The sequence below is a fragment of the Ostrinia nubilalis genome, chromosome 15 (assembly GCF_963855985.1).
Source record: "Ostrinia nubilalis chromosome 15, ilOstNubi1.1, whole genome shotgun sequence".
NCBI lineage: Eukaryota > Metazoa > Arthropoda > Insecta > Lepidoptera > Crambidae > Ostrinia > Ostrinia nubilalis.
In genome coordinates this window covers 9,578,377-9,600,089 of record NC_087102.1, presented here as the reverse complement: position 1 = coordinate 9,600,089, position 21,713 = coordinate 9,578,377, and the positions used below count along the sequence as shown (strand labels likewise).

At 35.2% G+C, this 21,713-nt stretch overlaps 1 protein-coding gene across 1 annotated transcript in view; it reads left to right on the top strand.

The window, feature by feature from the left end:
• Window positions 1-3,197: 3,197 nt before the first annotated feature.
• Window positions 3,198-21,713, top strand: part of LOC135078898 (histone-lysine N-methyltransferase PRDM16-like) — a 130,072-nt gene continuing 111,556 nt past the window's right edge. The window contains exon 1 of the mRNA XM_063973472.1: window positions 3,198-3,328. Coding sequence (XP_063829542.1) covers window positions 3,307-3,328 — 22 coding nt within the window. The 5' untranslated portion in view covers window positions 3,198-3,306. The remainder of the gene's footprint in view (window positions 3,329-21,713) is intronic.

Genomic DNA, 21,713 nt, shown 5'->3' with positions numbered 1-21,713 from the left:
TCTGAATAATCGAACTACCATATACCACCGCGATTCCCATTCTCATAACTGTACGAAAGCCTAACGGTCACCTGAAAATTGTGTAACGAGTAGGTACTCGTAAATGATGACATTCCTGTCTTAGTGGCTTTTGCCCTTTGCTTTGTCCGCAAACATTTCAATAAATAAGTATTTAGTTAATATGTTACTTGTAAAATCCGTCCAGTAGTGTTTGAGTAAAAGATTCAAACATCAATTATTCTTATTGAATGAAAAAAAGATTGCACATGGAGTACGATACGGTCACTGGTATTCTGTAGACACCATGAGAGAGGGGTGCGTGACGCATAGCGAACGTACAAGTAACAACAAAACTAAAAAGAAAGAATAAAATCATAAACATTCACGTTTATATTATAAGTATCTAGATACCTATGTCTTTAATCCATAAAAATGTAGTATCGATTACCAATCGAAGTGAAGTAAATTTAATAGAATCACATTCTACTTTCACAAATCGCTTTGGAACTAACGCTGCAAGGTTCCGTATATCTTAACGTTACAAACAAACAGCATTATGTGTAAATGGTGCTCATTAGCGTTTATCCAACTTTATTATTAAAGTAGCGTGACGCCGCGAACTCTGTCAAGTGCGAAGCAATCGAAAGCAAGGAAATGGTATGGAAATAATAAATATCATTATTAGATTGCTGGTCCTTCGTGACGGCCGGCCGTAATGGACATGTGGCCTAATTCCGTGTTCTCAACTACGGATGTGACCCCGAGGTAAATCATATCTCAATGCCCACGGAAGTGAAGTAATAGTTAATTTTCTTATTTCCATGAAAGCACCCCGCGGCTCGGCCTGAAAATTTTTGTTGCGCTCTAGAATGTTATTAAGAACGAAACACATTTATACTAGAACTATCTCACATTTATTGACCATTCATAAGGATGTTTATACACTGCAAATAATAATAATTACCTACACAACGAAAATAAATTTTTGCATACTTGAATCACACAGTAGTGCTTTGTAATTTGAAACTGCGGTGAAATAGGTACAAAGAGCAAGCAAGGATATAGATTCAAGGTTTTGACAAGATACTGAAATAGAGGGAATTGAAGTCTGAAACAGGTTTTTGTGTCTTTTTAAAATACTTGCCTTACATTAGAAAAAATAAATCACAGACAGTCACTCTTTATTCTGAAAATGTCTGAAATCATATTAAAGTCATGTCATACAAAGTACATTGTGTGTTACAACATAATGGTTACTTACTACTCTACACCCTGAAAATGTCATATAATCATTTTATACTACAAACTTTCTGAAAAATTCTCACGTTAAAATAAATTGTCATACAAACTTTAATAGCCAGTGTCTATAGAAACACTAACCGCACTTAATGTGAACGGCACATTATAAATAGGTTAAGTATTTTTGATAATAGCAGTTATACCCATATAAATGCTTATTAACCGGGCTCGGGGCGTATTCACGTCAATTAGCCGCAAACTGGTGCGTGCCTTTTGACTTATGGCCGGCGATCTTCGTGGCGTGGCGTGGCTTTGCTACGATTCTGACGATTCGTATCGATAGCATCGTATCGTATGGCCGAGTAAATAATGTGCGTATTGCTTTAGGGCTGGCTGGTTTGGGGTTATTGGGAATAAGAAAAAATAACTTTCAAGAAGACAGCGTACACCTACTCACATCTCAAATGCTGGCAACGCATCTGTAACTCTCCCGGGGCTGCGGGTGTCTATAGGTGGCGGTAGTGACTTACCATCAGGTGATCTGTTTTCTCGTTCCCATAAAAAAGATACTGAGCAATTAATTTAGTAAGTTTTGGTTATGTGGAAAATAAAAGTTGGACTTGGAAAAAGCATGGGAAATGAAATTTCAGTCGCCTCTCTTATGTATTTCAGTCTAGTCTATCTAGGGTCTCCCAAGATATTATTTGATAGTATTATTTGTGTTATGCTAATTTCCAAAAGTCTTTTAAAATCTTTGACAATCAAAATAACGTTTTATTTATTTATTCAAATATTTTGTAGCATAGTTTATGCTACACACTACTATTTTCTAACGATATTGTCGTACGTAAGTATTGAACTAAAAAGGTCTTCACAAAATCAAATTAATTAGAATCCCCTTGGTGTTGTGGATAAAATTAACAAAATCGAGGTTATCCTTATTGGCAGCCCTGCCCCCAGCGGTGTGTCGCGGCTTTATCGCGTGGATGCTTGTCATTTTTAACAGCAGTCTATATTTCGGGCCGATATTGAACAAAGTTCACAGACTTTTTGCGTCTTCCTAACTCAAAAACTTCTTTTTGTTCTTAGCAGCTATTTTTGTGTTTGTTTTTTTTTTGGTTCTCTTTGAAGGGAAATTTTAATTTAATAACTACCTTAACGCGCCTAAGAAGCCTGAAAAAGCTCAAAGTTCGCGCTGTTTGTATAAACTTCATGTTTAAGTTTTTAAGTACTCAACATGATTTGCACATTTTTATGGTTTGTGGTACGGTTTAGGAGGTTTATTCGTGTACTTGCATTAGTTGCAAAGTGTTGTGCTTAATCTTCAAAAATATAGAAGTAAATAGGTAAAAAACGGTGAAAATTTTCATGGAAATGATACAGGCTTGTTTGACTTGGTGGCTGAAAGTTAATAGTTAACCGATCACTAGCCTATGCAATACAAATTATTGTATTAACGAAACGCCCATACTTTGATTAAGGTGTAGAGTTTGTTTAGTTAGGGTTGGTAGAGTTAGGGTGTAAAGCTTGGCTCTACATGGGATCTGATAACTTTTTAACAACGCAAGCCTATCTCGTCTTGGCAAAATTTTAGACAATGTTTTGGTGGATCTATATTTTTATTCTAATAAAACAAAAAAAAATCCAATCCTTTTACGATCATAATTTATAGCCGTTTTTTATCATAAGACTGATAAGTTATTAAAAGACTACTTTTTGCATGAGCCGTTTGACACTGACCGATGAAGAATTTATTAATTTTCAAGATAGCCACTTGTCATATGTGTGTAGCCACTTTATTTACGAGTCAATAAGGCTCGTTCTCAATGGATTGTACGGATATAATTATTATTACAAGATAAACGAATAAAGTTATCTTATAAAGTACATAGGTATATTGTGCCTTATCGACATTTAGTACAGTTTACGCAGCTAAGAATCACGGTTTGCGAATTATCCGAGTAGTTTGAATTTGTTGAAATTTAAGTGGAAATGACTTTAGTGACCTCTAGTACATTCTCGTGGAAGGATTCGAAGATTTGACAGATTTATAGAGAGATTGGGAAAATGAATTTAAGACTCTTCAATAGTGAGTATCTTTACAGTTATTGTTGCTTATAACTTTTTGTTGGGCTGGCATTTTTCCTCAATTTATATTATTTCATATAGATTATACATAGATGATATTATCATATTAATAAGATCATCAAGATTAGATATGTGACTACGGGTTACAAAAATTATAATCTTTGAGGAGGGAATCAATGTGTACTGAATACAGATAAGGCTACACCTAACTACTGACATAAGGAATTCAGTGACGTAACAACCATTTTTACAATGATATTTTGTTATGCCTTGCAAAAGGTGCTATTGGATTACTCCTTACATCACCAGTCAATGGCTAACTTTTATGAGCTGTCAAAACGCGACCTCTTGTACATTTTGTATGGCACAAGAAGACCATAATAAATGACGACACTATTTCACCAACTCGATTGGGCAACTTTTTTTTAAAATTTTAATAATTAATTTTAAATAAATTAAGATCTCAGGGTAGGATACATATTGTATCATATTCCAACCAGGCTTTCTCAATCCGTCTAGCTATCAACTCTCTGGTGAATTGGAGACCAAAGTCCCCAATGCAGGAGCCCAACCATTTCTTAGCGCTCCTGCACACGACGCCGCCGCCGCGCCGCTGGCGAAATTATGTTTTGATGGCGCGGTGGCGGCGCGGTGGCGGCGCGGCGGCGCGGCGGGCTTTACTCGGCGCGTATGAACAGTGTAGGGGCGCGGTGGCGGCGTCGTGTGCAGGAGCGCTTACCCAGTACTTCGCTCTTACCCAGTATTCTCTCTACCAGTACCTGTTACAGGTTAATCGTATCAACCAAACAGATCTTTGTACACCGCTAGCACTAACATAGGTAGTGTTCATTCATTACGCCTTACTTTATCTTTTCTAGACCCAGTCGTGTTATCTTATCTAATCGTAATAACACTCCATTAACTGGTATTATTATTATCAATAATAATGGAAGGAAACAGAATTCAATCAAGCGGAAAATATTATTTAAATTTTCATGTAAATATGCATGGCTGTTGTAGGTTCTTTATATTGAGAGCAAACTAAGACATCTTTTCTAGGAAACTTAAATATTCAAATTCAAATTTTTTATAGACAAATAGAGATACAATATCCTGTAATTATGCAGAACATCATTGATTTTAACCCTTAGTCAAGCAGTGGTCAAATGGACCCCACATCATATGAACTTTTCGCTATGAAGGTAGGTACGGTTGACAACCAATAAAAATATGTTTTTTTTAACCAAGTAGTTTTAGTAGGGTTAAAAAAGTGTAGGCCAAAGTGTAGGGGCATTTGCGGGGCGAGCTACTTTTATGCCTCGCATGTATACCTATGCTACGAATAATTTGTTTTCATTACATACCTAGCTTTAATCTTAGCAACATCTGTTGCTTAACAGGAAGCTCCAACAACTTGTAACTGAACTAGGCTAAGTTAAAGAAAATAAACGAATCTTAATTTTTTTTATGTAGACTGGACTGTGGATAGTTCAGTAATTTTATAGTAAGTCACTTGTAGACGTTCCTTTTCTTGACAAAAAGAGAAATCAAGCTTTTATGCTAGCTTAAGGGAACTGACACACGAATATCCATAATATCCAGTATGCTGTAACTGCATACTCCTATTTCAACTTGCGTAGTTAACCGGGTAGTTAACTGGCGATTAACCAACCTAAGTAGGACGGCAATTAACTTTCAATTTGCACACATGAAGAGCGCAAACAAAGAAAGCGTCCATCTGATAACGGCTTATTTACATCGGGGGCCAGCCCTGGACAATTAACCTTAATTTAGATGCCAGATACAACCCTACTGTCATGCTATCAATTTACAAAACTGCGGTTAATAGAACACATTTACAACTGAGGTTTAAGTTATTCACTTGGTTTTAATATAACTTAGTTTAGTCCCTTGGAAAAATGCTTTAGGCAGTTAACATCCATATTATTTACAATAATTTAACACCTCAATTTGAATGGATCAGCTTTTTTCTTTGGATGACCAAAAGCATAAGTATATTTTATGTCTTGTTAAACAGTAAAAAATGCATCTCTTTAATTTGGACATTAACACTAGTTTGCTCCAATGCATTTAAGTAATTTATCTTTTATTTCAGACTATCATTGGCCATTTATCTTTCTTAGAATTGTATTACGTTTAATGTATAAGTAAAATCATATGATTAAAAGTCCCACGTAATCTTTTATCGCCTAAATATATTTATTTCCTCTTATGTTTATGATTGCGCAAAAAAATAAAGATTTCACTGAAGTGTTATCGTTGAAATTCGGCATGTTCATGATAGACTATTTAGTATGACAGATCGAAAATCCATGACGTAGGTACATAATGTTCTTGTTAATCTTTTCGAGAAACCAATTATCGGGTCTTACACCCGTATTCATAAACATTACTATGAGGTCTCACAGTGCGCGTGAACGCACAGGGTGACGATATAAGAATCAATCACAGAGCTCTATTCAACGCTGTGCGTTCGATTTGCTGCTTCACTTAAGTGACCTTTTTTTTGTGTTAAAGATCTTAAGGTTCGGCCAAACCCACGCGTGCAGGCTGCGTGTGCGATGACAATCCTACTGATTTCTACGAATACTGCACGCGTTGGCCTTTATAGACACTGTTGGTACTTGGTATATAAAAAGCTTAAAGAGTTCATAATTTTGTTTTTCTATAAATTCATTGATTTTATTAAAATGTAATATACTATGACTATTTTTTTTCAGTCGGACATTGTTTTTTTTTTTGTCGGACGATCGACTGTGCATGGAATGTTTTCTTTGAATTTTACGGCCCAATCAAGATCAAGAAAAGTTACTTTATCAAAATTTTCTTGTAATGCGCTTTATCTGTGAGCCAGTGAGAGTTATTCGCTTTGCAAATTGAGCCACATAATCTCAGACAGCAGTGGCTATAGTGGCCATTGTGGATTATCTGTAAGCCACTATTCGCGTTCGTGCTGGAATTCACAGCGTGTCGGACGATCGACTGTTCACGGAACGTTTTCTTTGAATTTTACGGCTCAATCAAGATCAAGAAAAGTTACTTTATCAAAATTTCCTTGTAATGCGCTTTATCTGTGAGCCAGTGAGAGTTAGCTTTGCAAATTGAGCCACATAGTCTCAGACAACGGTGGCTATAGTGGCTATTGTGGCTTATCTGTAAGCCACTATTCGCGTTCGTGCGGGAATTCACAGCGTGTCGGACGATCGACTGTGTACGTACATGTACACGGAACAACGTTTTTGCCTCCCATTGTTTCTTGTGACATTGGGGCTGCTTTCCAATTTGCATGAGTCAGAATTCCAAAGAATATCTACTTGTGAGTGTATGAAAGAGAGAAGTTTTGTGAGGCAATATGGATTTTGTTTTTCAGCAAGTTTACACACAAGCCCGCTGACAGCCCGGCGGCTTGGTGTCGGGGGCTTCATTTCAAAAGAATCATGTCGACTTTGACAACATTTCAAAAGTTGATGAATCATGTCGGCGGTTCAGCAGGCTTAGTGTGTAGACTGCATAAAGTGATATTAAAGGTAGTTCTCCTAACAAGGTAGGTGCTTTAACATATTTAATTTGCCTAATAAACGATTTTAATCAATTTAAATGTCAATAAACTGAATTAGAATTCCTGTTATAACATGTTGTTTCTACGCCATCAAAGAATGGCATTATTATACTATAGCTTTACGATCCCTGTATCATATTCTGTGAAATTGGAATATTCGTGAAATTATCTAAATATAGGCAGTTGTTATTGACAAATAAATCTATAAAATCATATTGTATTACTACAATTTATTCAGACTTAATTTATTTTACTGCTAAATTAAGACCTATAAATTTTTGGTGAGCTTTAAATTGTAGCCATATAAAGGGCTCGATTAAGTCCTATTTTAATGTCTGACATAAAAGGCTTTTTAACATAATTTACGATGTCTATCAAATTAGGCTGTGTGATAAAAATAATGATAACGTGCGACAAGCATTAGAGCGAGCAAAGGCCTATATAGTTTATGTAGTGTATAGACATTTGTCTCGAGCGCATACGTCACAGCCCAGTCAGCGGTGGGGGCATTCGGCGTCCGACCGTGGTGCGGGCAGGTCGTGTTGTGTGCGTAGGCGAGCCAAATAATAATCTAATGGCGGAGATAAAGGTGTACAATACAATGGCGACGAGGATTAAAAAGGAGTGTATAAAAAAAAAAAAAAAAAAAAAGAAGTGAGTAGGTACACGTATAAGTTAAAGTTATAAATTAACTCACGGAACATTATTAATTTCAAACAAAGTATCTATTTAGATTGTGCTTAAATATGAAGTGTTTACTTTATATTTTCTCAGCCACCAAAGTGTAAATGTGTGAAGAGTGATATTCCCGTTGTACCTAATAATAAAGATAAGTGATGGTGTTTTTAAAATTAATTTATCGATCGGAAATAACGAAAATACTTTTTGTTGTGTGTGTGTTTTGCAGTAAAACGATTCTTAATATTTTACGTTAGTAACATGTAGGTACCTACATTAAGAAGTGGCTAATATAACACACTCACGAAAATAAGCGGAAAAGTAATAATCAGTAAAATATTAAAATAATTTATTTTATACTGAAAGTTAATCTGGTCTGCGCATAGAAATATGACAGGAATTTATGACATAGTCATAAAATATGTTATGGGCTAGGTAAATATCTATTTTAACAATCAAATTACCAGCAAAAGTTTAATTACCTATCCAGTAATACAATTACGTAAAATACAGCAGATACATGCAACGTAATTAACTAGAGGAATGCTGGGATCGATCACTATCCAATAACGGTATTTATTTTTAAATTATTGATTGAATTAAAATGTTTGATGCAATACACTCAAACCAAATTAGCAGTACCCATTTTGTCTATGCTTAAAATTGGTTAATGCCATGGAAATGAATTATTTAATTACTAATTGTTGTACAAATCTAGATTAGTATAAACATGTTGGTGATATTTTAATATAAAATAAATTACCTTTTCCGCGTATGGCGTATGGTGACTATGGTCACTATTAAAAATAAATCGTAGTGTTATGGCAATTTATTTATTGACTTACCATAAGCGTAGGTGTATAATTATAACCCAGGTGTTAGTACTATCTATTTACTTTAATCGAGAAATGAATTAATGGAAATATTTATTTGAAATAAAACTCGTTTCACTGTTATTGATTATTATCTTGTTATATCAATATTTAGAATAAACATACGAAGATTTGTCTGTTGGCACTTTGAGTTTACAACATGTAAACGATTATGTTCACAATACCATTACCTATCTAAAGGTGCTTACTAACGGCAAAATGTCGTTACCTCATCACATAATAAAATAAATTGAATTAACAAAATAAATAATTCGCAAGGATTATACATTTACATTTATTTTTGAAACGTTTATAAACTATAACACCAACCTACGCACACATCAACCTATGCACACAAATTATAGAAGCAACATAGCAGCTATATACTGGACACATAAGAACAGTACTAAACATCAAATTGTTACATAACAGCAATTATTAAATTTAACACAATAATGGACAGTAACGTTCACGAGCGTTCAGGTAGTAAAGGATGATACGACAGAACGCTTACAGACGTCATAGTTTTGATTCGTTTAAAATTGAAACTGCTCCCAAAGGCAATGTATATGAATAAGTAGTGTCTTTGGGAAGTAAATCTTAAATTGTACAGTCCAACAAAGTGTTAACTGGACATTAAATTGTTAACAGCAGTTATAAACTGAACATTAAATTGTTAGCAGCAGTATAATATGCTGGACATTAAATTGTTAATAGCAGTTATAAACTGAAAATTATATTGTAAGCAGCAGTATATGCTGGACATTAAATTGTTAACAGCAGTTATAAACTGAACATTAAATTGTTAGCAGCAGAATATGCTGGACATTAAATTGTTAGCAGCAGTATATGCTGGACATTAAATTGTTAATAGCAGTTATAAACTGAACATTAAATTGATAGCAGCAGTATATTATGCTGGACATTAAATTGTTAACAGTAGTTATAAACTGAACATTAAATTGTTAATAGCAGTTATAAACTGAACATTAAATTGTTAGCAGCAGTATATGCTGGACATTAAATTGTTAACAGTAGTTATAAACTGAACATTAAATTGTTAGTAGCAGTATATGCTGGACATTAAATTGTTAACAGCTGTTATAAACTGAACATAAATTGTTAGCAGCATTATATGCTGGATATTAAATTGTTAACAGCAGTTAAAAAACTGAACATTAAATTGTCAGCAGCAGTATATGCTGAATATTAAATTGTCAGCAACAGTATATGCTGAACATTAAATTGTCACATAAGAGCATTATAATGTTGAACATTAAATTGTTATCAGCAGTATAATAATATGCTGACCATTAAATTGTTAACAGCAGTATATGCTTAACATTAAATTGTTACATTAGAGTAGATAAATACTGAAATTGAAATGGTTACTTAAGAGCAGTATACTGAATATTGTATAATTAATTATATAATACAATCTGTTGAATACTGAAGTAAATAATATTGTTCAGTCAATACAATATAATGTCGATATACCTATTATATTAAAAAAAAAACATATTAAAATCTACACTATCCAAACAAGGTTTAGTGATGATGAAATCAGCCAAGGGAATATTAAATTGCGATTAGGCATTAAATTGCAATGACGCATTAAATTGCGATGACGCATTAAATTGCATTGAGGCATTAAATTGCAATGAGGCATTAAATTGCTATGACGCATTAAATTGCGATGACGCATTAAATTGCATTGAGGCATTAAATTGCTATGACGCATTAAATTGCTATGACGCATTAAATTGCGATTACGCATTAAATTGCAATGAGGCATTAAATTGCTATGACGCATTAAATTGCTATGACGCATTAAATTGCTGTGACGCATTAAATTGCGATGGTGCATTCAAGTGCAATGACATATTAAATTGTGATGTGAGGCATTTAATTGCGAAGACATCATAAAGTGGGTAGATAGGACTTGATTGCAATTTTTAGTTGTATCAGTGTACCTACCATGGAAAAATCATTCTTGTCAAGAGTAAGTACGGCTAAGTAGACTTACGCCCGTATTCACAAACGATGCTGCTTAAGTTAAGCAGCAAATCTAACGCACAGCGTTGAATAAAGCTCTGTGATTGGTTCGTTCATGTGTCACCCTGTGCGTCCACGCGCACTGTGGGACCTCATAGTAATGTTATTCTTTGGAATAGTTAGATTGTGATGGGGAGACAGTCTCCGTTTCAGTTATATTTTCAACGCAACTGTGACTTTTAACATAGGGGGTACTGAAGCAGACTAATTTATGAATGTGTCTCCCTAAACACTTGACATTGGCAGAATTACTGCGGCAATAAAAAACGTGGGATAGTAAAAAGAAAAAAAAACAGGTGGAACAAATGATGTTAACTTCGAATAGCATCTATGCGCTTATAACGACTTTTAAACATTGCAAGTTTGCTCCTGTCTGAGGTAATATTTGAATCTCACGAAATAAAACGGAGGTTAATGCAGATTATTAGTAAGTGTCACTTTCTGAGATACAAATAATATTGATATTAATACGTATAATTGTTAAAACGCTTATGTATACCTATTTATAAAAGATAATACGTAGTAAGGAGCATGCCGCGCGACTTCTCAGGCGTCCTCTTCTTCTGTCACTTGTGTGTTCCAACCTTGGACGAATAAACCACATGACTAGCGATAGATATTTACTTATCGCGTGACCTTTAGCGAGTGACGGAAGCCTTGAAAGTCCATCCAATTGGCTTTCACCTATGGTCCCTATCACGGATCATCAGATCACAAAAAAAAAATTAAAGCGAGATGTGACAAGGAGGCATGGCCAGTGACGCAGCAATATGCCAAACAGAACACATTGCTCGCGACAGCAATGTGCCATGAAGTTGACGTTTTATGTATAAATAAACAGTTTATACTTATTGCTTGCGTAGTACAAAATATTATTCGCACAATGAGTATCTACTGATATTGTGTTGAGTACTGACGTTGAGCACATTGAGTGGATAATGAGCACAACCAAACTAAAAAAAAAAAAAAAAATTTAATCGTAATTGACTGCGTATGTAGTGGTGCTGTATGCTATGTACGTACATTACTATGGCAACGAATAGTCGTATTGAATGCATCGTGTGCATTCTGTGCATGACACACACTCTTCGCGAAGTATTGTTTTTGTTTTGATTACCTTGTGTGTATGAATTCCTAACGCGACACTGGGTTTCGAAATCAGCGCATTGGTTGGCATTTCTCTAGATCTGCATGGAAATGGGAGATATTCAGATAAGTATATCGTTCGTTCGTTTCAGCCGAAGGACGTCCACAGCTGGACGGGGGCCTCCCCCAAGGATTTCCAGAAAGACCGGGCCTGCGCCGCCGGCATCCAGGCACATAATTGTAAGCATATTATATTATGTATTATAATATAATATCAGTAGAGAAAGTTCAGCTATCAAGTGAGAAAATCATACATTTCCCATAATAAATCAGGCACTGTTTAAAGTTAGAGAGGAGAGATTGAATAGTCACCTGGAGCTCATACATAACTCGAAAGGGACTATTCATTCATAAACATGCTGATGATGTATGGAATTACATGTGCTCCTGCAATATTCCATGTAGGTAACCCTGGATGGAGATTCTACACTTGTCACATACGAGTATTACTATAGATAATGTTGTCGGTCAAAAGAAAACTGTGAATATCTTAATACGAAAGTTCAGTTTCTTGAACACGAACATGGAGTCATCCCTCTGAAAAAATATTGTAGTTAATAATGATTTTGGAGCACCGACCAAGATCACAGAACTACAAAGTTTTATTGGCCTGGTCAGCGAGGTAGGAAAATGGATTCCTCACTTGGCAACGATCACGAGGCCATTATAGGGGCTGTTGCGACAGAAGTAGGGTAGGGTATAATATAACCGATATTAAAGAAGCTGTGGGCAGCCGACAACATGCTTTTGTGATAAATTAAACGCGGCCCGCCAGGGCCAGCCACGGCAACATCAGCCATGACGTCCATGAGCCATGGGATTATTACAACCCTGAATATAAAATATTGATGATGACTGTTAAAGGTCCTGTAGTGTACGCTGTATTAGTACAGTGCAATGACAAGGGACCACAAAACATCGTTTTGGGGATAAAACTGGTGAGCGCCGTTGTTGCCAGACTGAAAAGAATGTGCTGTGGTATGAGCGGTCGAGCACTTACTCAATAATATATTTTTACACTAAAAATAATAGCAGTTGGAAATAATATTGGGTTCCTGGTTCAAACCTGGTGCCCACATAAGAGATAGGTGTTAAAATTGAGGTTTTATGGGATAAAGTAAAGTGCAGCCTTGAAAGGAATAATTCAAGCAGACCTAGCACTTTGCAAACTAACAAAATGTGATAGAGCATAATTACACATTTACCAACTATATTTTATCCACTTTCAACTATCAACTTACCTTTAGATTTTGATAGCATGAAATCGCAAAAAAAACGTTAATTACTAAATACGGTACTTTAAAGTGGATTATTTTTATTTTATTTAAATTATTATTCTATGAAATAATTATTTTCTTTAAAACAAGGAAAGGGTTGTAGTGTCTATAGCATAATGATGTATTATATCTATGCTATCATCTCAAGTGACTCAGTGGAGGCAAAGCATAGGGACAAGGAAATGAAGGAATAATGTAAGGTATATACAGATAGAAAGAGAAAAGAAAAAGAAATGCGAGTTAAAACCAGGGGATAAAGTTTACATAAATAATTGTTTCAAAAAACTAAAAACACGCTTGTAGATAAACAGAATATCTTAAGACGAATCTAATGAGGCCAAACTCGATATGTTGACTAAAAGGCAATCCAAGGTTCCATCAGCCACTTTTTAGTCCCATCATCGGATCAGCTCGATGGAACCATAGTATTATATTGTCATATAAATGTACATTTAATTGCCAATTTTCATGATGTATCATCAGAAGTGCGTGTAATTCAGATTCTTAGACTTTATTACATAGATCGTTAAAAGACTTGCAAGTCGACCTAATAAAAGCGTGTTAAAAATATGACTAGAGAAAATAAATTGAGTTTGAATCGCGACATTACACACAGTAACTAAAAGTATAGGAGGATATTCAAATACATACAAAACTATAAAAAAAAAAAAAAAAAAAAAATAAGAGTACTAGGACAATGGAAAGTGATGGACCAGAATGAGGGTGATTAATCAGAAGCTAATAGTAATATTATGGATATTGAAAATAGTAAAACAGTGAAGCAATAATGATCAAATGATTAAAACAAAGCGCCTAATAAAGAAGCGCCTCAAAAGTTAATTAAATAATAAATTGTATTTATTTCAAATTAAAACAAGGAAGGGATGTAGTGTATAGACATTTGTCTCGAGCGCATACGTCACAGCCCAGTCAGCGGTGGGGGCATTCGGCGTCCGACCGTGGTGCGGGCAGGTCGTGTTGTGTGCGTAGGCGAGCCAAATAATAATCTAATGGCGGAGATAAAGGTGTACAATACAGTTTATCTAGATGTAAGCCTGAAAAAACTGAAGGGCTATTTCGTAACGTCACGTAATTTGCGTCTATCTGTGTCACTGTCGCTCATGCCGGTATCTCGCTTACCGTGAGAGGGATGGAAACATTCGAAGTTTGGAGTAGGTTTATGGCCACTAGGATCGTGGCCCTTTAGGTCACATCATTCGTCTTCGCTCGTCATGTCGCCGTAATAAATTCATAAATCGCTTATGGAGGCTTTGTAATCACACTAATCATGATTAAAACTTAATCAAGCTTACACATTACTTATTAGTGATTAGGCAGTTGCTAACTTGAATTATCTATGTAGCACTGCCCACTCAAATTCTCTGTTTTGCCCAACGTCAGCTCGGTGACAGAGAATGCCACATGGCATTAAGCTCGCCTTTTTATACTGATCATTCTTATGTGAGTGCAATAAAGTCTTTAAATAAATAAATTGTCGCTTAACCCGGGCACTACCAGCACATCACTAATCAGAATTGGTACAGTCAGACTACGAGTACATTTTCGGTGCAAAATAATGTTTATTACAAACCCTTAAGATGCCACTGTATTCAGCTTGATGTGCTGTCGTTTGTCCCTGCAATGATTTGTATTTTTCTTGATGATAAGTATTGTAACAACTTTGATACAATCAAGTGATAATAATGACGTTAAACTTATGATTTTAGATTCGATATGACATCGCATCTACAATCTACATAATATGTCGCAGAACTGCAGAGTTTATTCAAAGGTAGATAGACTATAAAGAATATATTTGCATGGTATTGGCTGAAAAAGCTGAACTTAATGATAATAACCAGGTGGTTACCTAAATGTACCTTTTTTCAGAAGCAAATAAATCATCATTTCATTTCGCTATTACTTCCCTAAAAATCAAAATACTATTATAAAACATAGTACCTACACAATTGACCACATACCTAACTCATAACTTTTTTGTTTTGCGTCTTTGATAGAGGTCTTATCGAAGTCCACGTACAGTCACCACTATATAAAACTAACCATTTTTGTTGCAAAAACACATCTACTACAACTGCACAAGAATATAAAAAGATTCCAGTGTTTACCTCGTTGTGTCGCACGTAACACAGTTTGTTCATTAGCCTGTCCATGCCGCAGTGACTTAAGGTGTTTCGTATAAGAATATTCGCGTGTGTGCGAGCGTAAATCACTGGATTGTCACTGCGGTGGACTTATAATTTTATTGTCGCCGCGACACGACACGCGGTCACGCGACGCGTCGTGGTCGCAGCGCCTCACACGACACACGGATCCTTGTTTTTATTGTCCCGCTCTAATTATAGAGCTATTTCGTATTAGATCGTACCTGAGATTGCTTCCAGACTTACCAATGGGCGGACTCCTTCGTGAGAGATTAATTGTAATTGGGTGGTAATATAAAGTGGATGATTATACATTTTTGATGGCTGAAGCTTAGCGTGTACGTGTCTAGAACGCTTAGCCGTTTAATGTCGTTAGCCATTGCTTCTTTGTGTGCTTTGCCCGGTTGATGTTGAAATAATTTTATGGTAAACACAACTATATTAATAACTGACATTTGTTTGCTGTTCAAATCAAATCAAATCAAATCAAATCAAATCAAATTCGTTTATTCGTGGAACATAGGTAAATAACATATTACAGGTGTTAAAAATTAAGTCGGTATCACTATGTTGCTTATTAATTTTAGGTAAATATTTTAAAATACAAAAGAAGAAAGAAAGGACTATTCTATTTCCCGAATCTAAGATGTAGGTGTCTATCTAAAAATAACTCTAATAAAAGCACAGAAAAGGTAATAATATTGAACTCTACATATATCTTAACTTCCAGCAATGTTAATGAATTAATGCGTCCATTTTGTGCGTCGATCAGATCGAGTAAATTAGGCTTATCCATTAATGACCTTATTGGATTTTCGTTTGTCGTTTCTTATTACCATACTATTATGAAAGTAAATAGGCTGCATTAAAGCAGCCAATTTTAGGCTCAACCTTTTAGTGACCATCATGTTTAAATTCAATCGGAACGCCCAGCAATCGAGGGCGGGCGGGGCACAACCTCAGGCATGTGGCACCATGTAATCTGGACCTATAAACCCCGTGATCTCTCCTCCGATAGCGCAGCAATTTCAGCGACACAGTAATGACACCTATTAGCTACCCGCCCGCCATCCTGTCGCATAATGGCTGGCACGGACAACCTACTTTTAAACACACTTAATATTTCTACCAAGAAACGTTTGTGGAACAGCCTTTTCTTGTCCGTTGCACACTTACATGCAGGGTGAAGATACTAATCCTAATTCAGGATAAATGGTCCTGAAAAATCGTTTTCAAGTCAGTGTTGAACCATAGAGTCGGTCTGTTACAACTTTATTTCCATTGCTTATTGTGAAATGCAACGACACATGTATTTGTAAGTACACACACACCAAAGTTTGGTAAAAACTGTGGAATGAAAATCACATTACTACAATGAATAATTATTATAACGCATATCAATATTAGTTTTGATTCGGAGGACGGTACTATTAAACTGTGCAGATTGATATTTAAAAAACAGATCATGGTTTGTTCATAATATTTCATTGAATCGTAAGCTATATGGCAAATCGAGACTATTCTCATGTGCCTACTCACTCGTGCATTGCAGATATAATACCTACACTACTGAATGGTCACTATTGGTCACTCTTGAAGCCATGAATGAGTGACAGGACCTTACATATCGGAGGCACCTTTAGAGAGTGTAAATAAAATAGAAAAAGTGGTTGTGGTACTACTTAGATCAATTTAAGCCAAAGATTTGTTACAGGTTGTTCTATTTAAGACCTTAAAACCCCCTATAACCAACTTATTATACTAGTTATGAGGCTCTAGCAAGTGCATTCGAATCCATATGTCATGATATGATAGCAGACGGTAGTCATATCTTTTGACAAATGGCACTGATAGTGCCCCGCGCGCGTTAAGTTATTCGCTAACGTGTAGCCTGTAGCACTGAATACAGAAGGAGCCTTCATTCGTACAGTCGTAGCTACTTTTAGCATCGACGACTGATGATTTGAAGCGCTTTTCTATCCTCTTCGTGGTGAGAAACAACAAATTCTGATTTATAGTTTTATATCGTTTTAAGAGGATTAGATACTTGTACGACAGGGTTGGTTAATTCAGTATTCAGCTCCTAAAGTAATCCATCAAGTAACTTTTTTTAAAAATATAATAGTCGATCTGATGTGCAAAGCAACTTAGGTCCGAAAATCGAAAATTAGTCCAGCTAGACTCTATTATTATTGCCTGTTAGTCTGCTATAAAGTCATTGTGATCTTGTGGTTTGTGTTAGTTACAGAACTTTACAATTTAGTCTTCTTTGCGTAGTTAAGTAGGTGTAATGTGTGTAAAGTAACATAATTTATAAGCTTTATAGCCTATATATTTTCAGTCGTCGATGCTAAAAAGCCTGGTCTAAAGTCTAGATACCGGGTGCAGTGCGGTATGAGCCGGATATCCGTGCGTGCAGCGGGTAATCCGTGTCTTGCCCTTTTGATAATAGAAATTTAATTTGAAATTTCTTTCCCTGATCTCTTCGTAAGTAAACTGCAAACGTAGACTTTGTACTTTGACTTGAATTTTTATGAAAATAAAGTTGTATTTTTTTCAATATTGGACATGAAAGCACATCTTGACATTGGGTTTCAGCTTTCCTTAGACGGTTTTTCAAGTGTTTTGTTTTAAAGTGACTTTATTGGTTCGTTCGTTCATTTCAGCCTAATGACCTCCAACTGCAGGACAAAGGCCTCTCCCAAGGATTTTCATACTGGTATTCGTTTCAGTCGTTTTTAATTGAAAACTTTAACCTTCCTTGGGTAGTCGAAAAACCTTTAAAGACTTAACCCTTCGTGTTCTCCAAGTAAAAACTTAACTAAAAGATAGTGTATTTATAAAAGGGTCATCGTGCGTAATAATAAATTCAAAATATGATCGTGAGACAGGCAGATAGGGGCGCGTGACTCAGGCGGTAATCAACCTCATTTTCATATTTTCCATAACGATAAAAAGATATGAAAGCCGACCTTCTTTTTAACGTCGCACAAAAGAAGCATTATTTTAAGCACTATTCTGGTAATTACAATATTACTGTGAATAAATAAGTTTGTGACTGTCATCGTGTAAAGACTACACACACACACACACACACACACACACACTTTAAAGAGTAGGTATTTAATATTTAACCTCAACATTTTTATTTTTTAAAACTTCACTGTTTTCCGAAGTAGCATAATTTTACACGTACCTACGTACGTAAACATATCTATGTTTACTTGTCAAATAATAGTATTTATACTTGATAAATTAAATCGGTCTAAATGGGTTAACTACATTTGTGGTACAACAACTATACTTTATTCAATAGTCAAATCAAATAATGGCGATTAATCTTTATCATAACAATAATTTACTCATCAAATAAATAGCCATAATTTATCACTTTCACCGCCAAATGTGTTATCCAGCTAATTCACAATGATGTGCGATTGCGACGCACTTAACGCGTGTCATCAAGTGTGCATTATAGAGAGGACATAAACTTTGCTTTGCTGATGCCCACAGATATAAAGCTCACATGGAAGTGACTTCAATATAATCTGTGATTCTTGTTTTTTTTTGGGATGGACTGTCATTACCTATAGACGTATCTAGTTTGACATAAAGTATGAAACCGATTTAGGCTGAGTTGCACCACATTATTTTAACCGTAACTATAATAATAACCGGTGTTTTTTGTATAAAGTTTGACGTTTGTCAAAGTTAAAATAAGATGGTCTTAATTTTGAAGGCATCACGACGATATAAATCCGCCTTACGGGATACGCTTTTGTGCATCGTTTCGTTTGATGTATCTTTATGATATACACCTCTATCTAAAGTTTAATAAAGCAATAAGTATGGTATGTTAGTTTAATTTAATTTAAGCCTATCAGTGTAAATAGTTCCCAACACATTTTTGTAATCTGTAACGCCCCTGGGACTGCGGGTGTCTATGGATGACGGTAATCACTTACCATCAGGTGATCCGCCTGGTCGTTTGCCTCCTGTCACATAAAAAAACCCTTCAGGTATTAAGAGATTGATGAAGATATCACGTGTACTGTAAGTTGTTTTACATGGAATTGCTTATAAATCACTAAGTATTGCTCATAGATTAGCACATTAAGTTAAATACTAACCGTGTTCTTATCCAGATGCAATAGGATTGGTTTTTCAACAAAAATTTATGCTAACGTACAGTCACCATTCTGAGAAAAAACAATACATAAGCCTGCTGTATCTAAAATTTATTACCACGATGCCAGTAGATTGCCAATAATAATGTGTAAGCCGCTTATGCTAATCTGAAACAAAAATGTTTTATTTGCATAGATTTTATCAATTTGCCGAATTAATTCCTTTTTAATCAGTTAATGTTTGATAGTGTACCTACGTACCTACTTATTTTATGAATTAATACTGAAGAAATCATTAGATTTGTATTACAACGCCATCTAGCCCCAGACTAAGCAAAGCTTGTAAATATGCATTAATAATAATACATACCTACTTACCTATATTTTATCTCGTAGTACAAGTAGATAATTGCAAATGTATTGTCATATTAGGTGGTCGATATTTAAACCACTAAAACCATATAGGTAGTCCTTCTAGAATGCTCTATCTTAACATACTCACTCATAACGTGCGTTCAATGTAAATGCCGTTTCAATAATTACAAACATCAATGTTTTCGCCATTAGTTCGTTTCAGGGGTAGATGATGTATCCAGATAGGGGGGTCAAGTGTCCCCCCGGGGGGTGAAATATCCATAAAGGGGGGTAATTTCTGACCGCGCAGTCAGATCGAATATGAAGATAACTTATACGGCGGAAAACAAGACAGAGATTTTGTGTGGAATTCTTATTCCTTAATTGACTTGCAGATAGGTATCACGCAACGGACGGTAAGTATTGGCTTTTAATTATTTTAGGGGAAGTTATGAGCCAGCGATTGTTTGCTTGATGTTTTAGATTTGGGAAATTTTGGATAGTTTACTGTTTCCATTAATGACGTTGTTTGAGTAAGATAGAAAATGTGTTTTGTCATTTGAATGTTAGGTAGGAAGGACCTTATTTCCGGTTGCCGCATTTTGTTGTAAGAACAAAAGTTAAGCTTTGTAGAATTTTGTAAGAGGTGCTGGTGCCGGTATAATATATCATTGACCTTAAGAATAACATAATTACACAATTATCTTCATATTTTTCTAAACTTGTCAATAAAATCACGGACGACAATGACTGTCCCCATCCAGAGATTTATTTTCTAATAAGACAAAATTCCAATGGACATGGCGCACAATTTTTGTTGAAGATGCCAAAAAAAACTACAAAAAATTAGAATGAATACTGTATTTTTACTTTTTTGATATCTTTAAAAATGACTGAAATATTCAAGCTCAAAGTGCGCTCTTCCGCTAGGAGCGATTTTCCGCGCGGATTTTGAAAATGTGACGTAGTAACATGAAAAGCTGCATGTAAGATATTATCTGTGTACAATGGTTAGAATGGTTAGTAGGGGAGCCGAAGCGGGGATTTCGGGACTTACTAAAGAGTGGCAGACTAACATACAAGGAAATACTTTGTACCTGGTTGATTACCTCTAAGTATGAATTTTTGATATAAAACGGCATTAGTTCTTATGCCTCTCACCCAAAAAATACCTCAATTAAGCCCAAATTTGAGACCGCAGCCAAACTTTGAGTGACGATGGAAACTAGCCTAGATGGAGGACACATGAAATTGAACTTCTGCTTCTTCATTGATAAAGACTTATCATTTACCATACCTTATCATTTTGTATTCCATTTTCAAGTCACTTTTTTTTCGCTTACTGTACAACAAAACGTGGGATTTTTTAAAATCTCAGGTCTTTTGAACGCACATCTGAACGATGTCTGGTTTTAATTTCTTCAGTTACTCCGTGACCATGGCGCTTGCAACAGTGCCGAAATATTGGAAACTCAAAACTAAGGTACATGGTAGCAATCCCGTCAGTAATAATAATAGGAAAATGTCTTGAAAAATAAGTAAATCGTATATTACTTTATGTAACTAATTTTATTATGTATCATACTTATAACTAATCACTTCATTCAGAACTAGAAAACGATTCCAAGGATTCCACTTTTCTTCAATAGATGATCAAGATAAAGAGGTATTTATCATAAATTGCTCTTCCACCATTTCAATTATTATATCTTACATCTTACTTAATGAAATCTTTTTCAATTTTATTTACATGGTCATAACATTTTCACCATTCCTCTGCACCAATTTGTGAGGTACACCTGAAACCCCCGATAAAGCAGCTATTATAAGAATAATATTAAAAAAAACCCTTCTGACGCAGTTAGGTAATAAACTATATGTATCAAATTTCACTTCAACTTACTGTCAACTCAACGACGCGCTTTAAAATCAAAGATTGACTTTAAATTATGCCTTATTTTACAATACACATTGAAAACAATATGACTTGCTTGAGCTTTTTCGACTTTTTCACAAAAATAACAAATAGTCATGAAGAGATTACAAAATTTCTGCAGCGACTGACAGTTCACTTGATTTACTTTGACAGGTGACAATAAATCATAAATAAATAGACATTTGCCATATGAAAG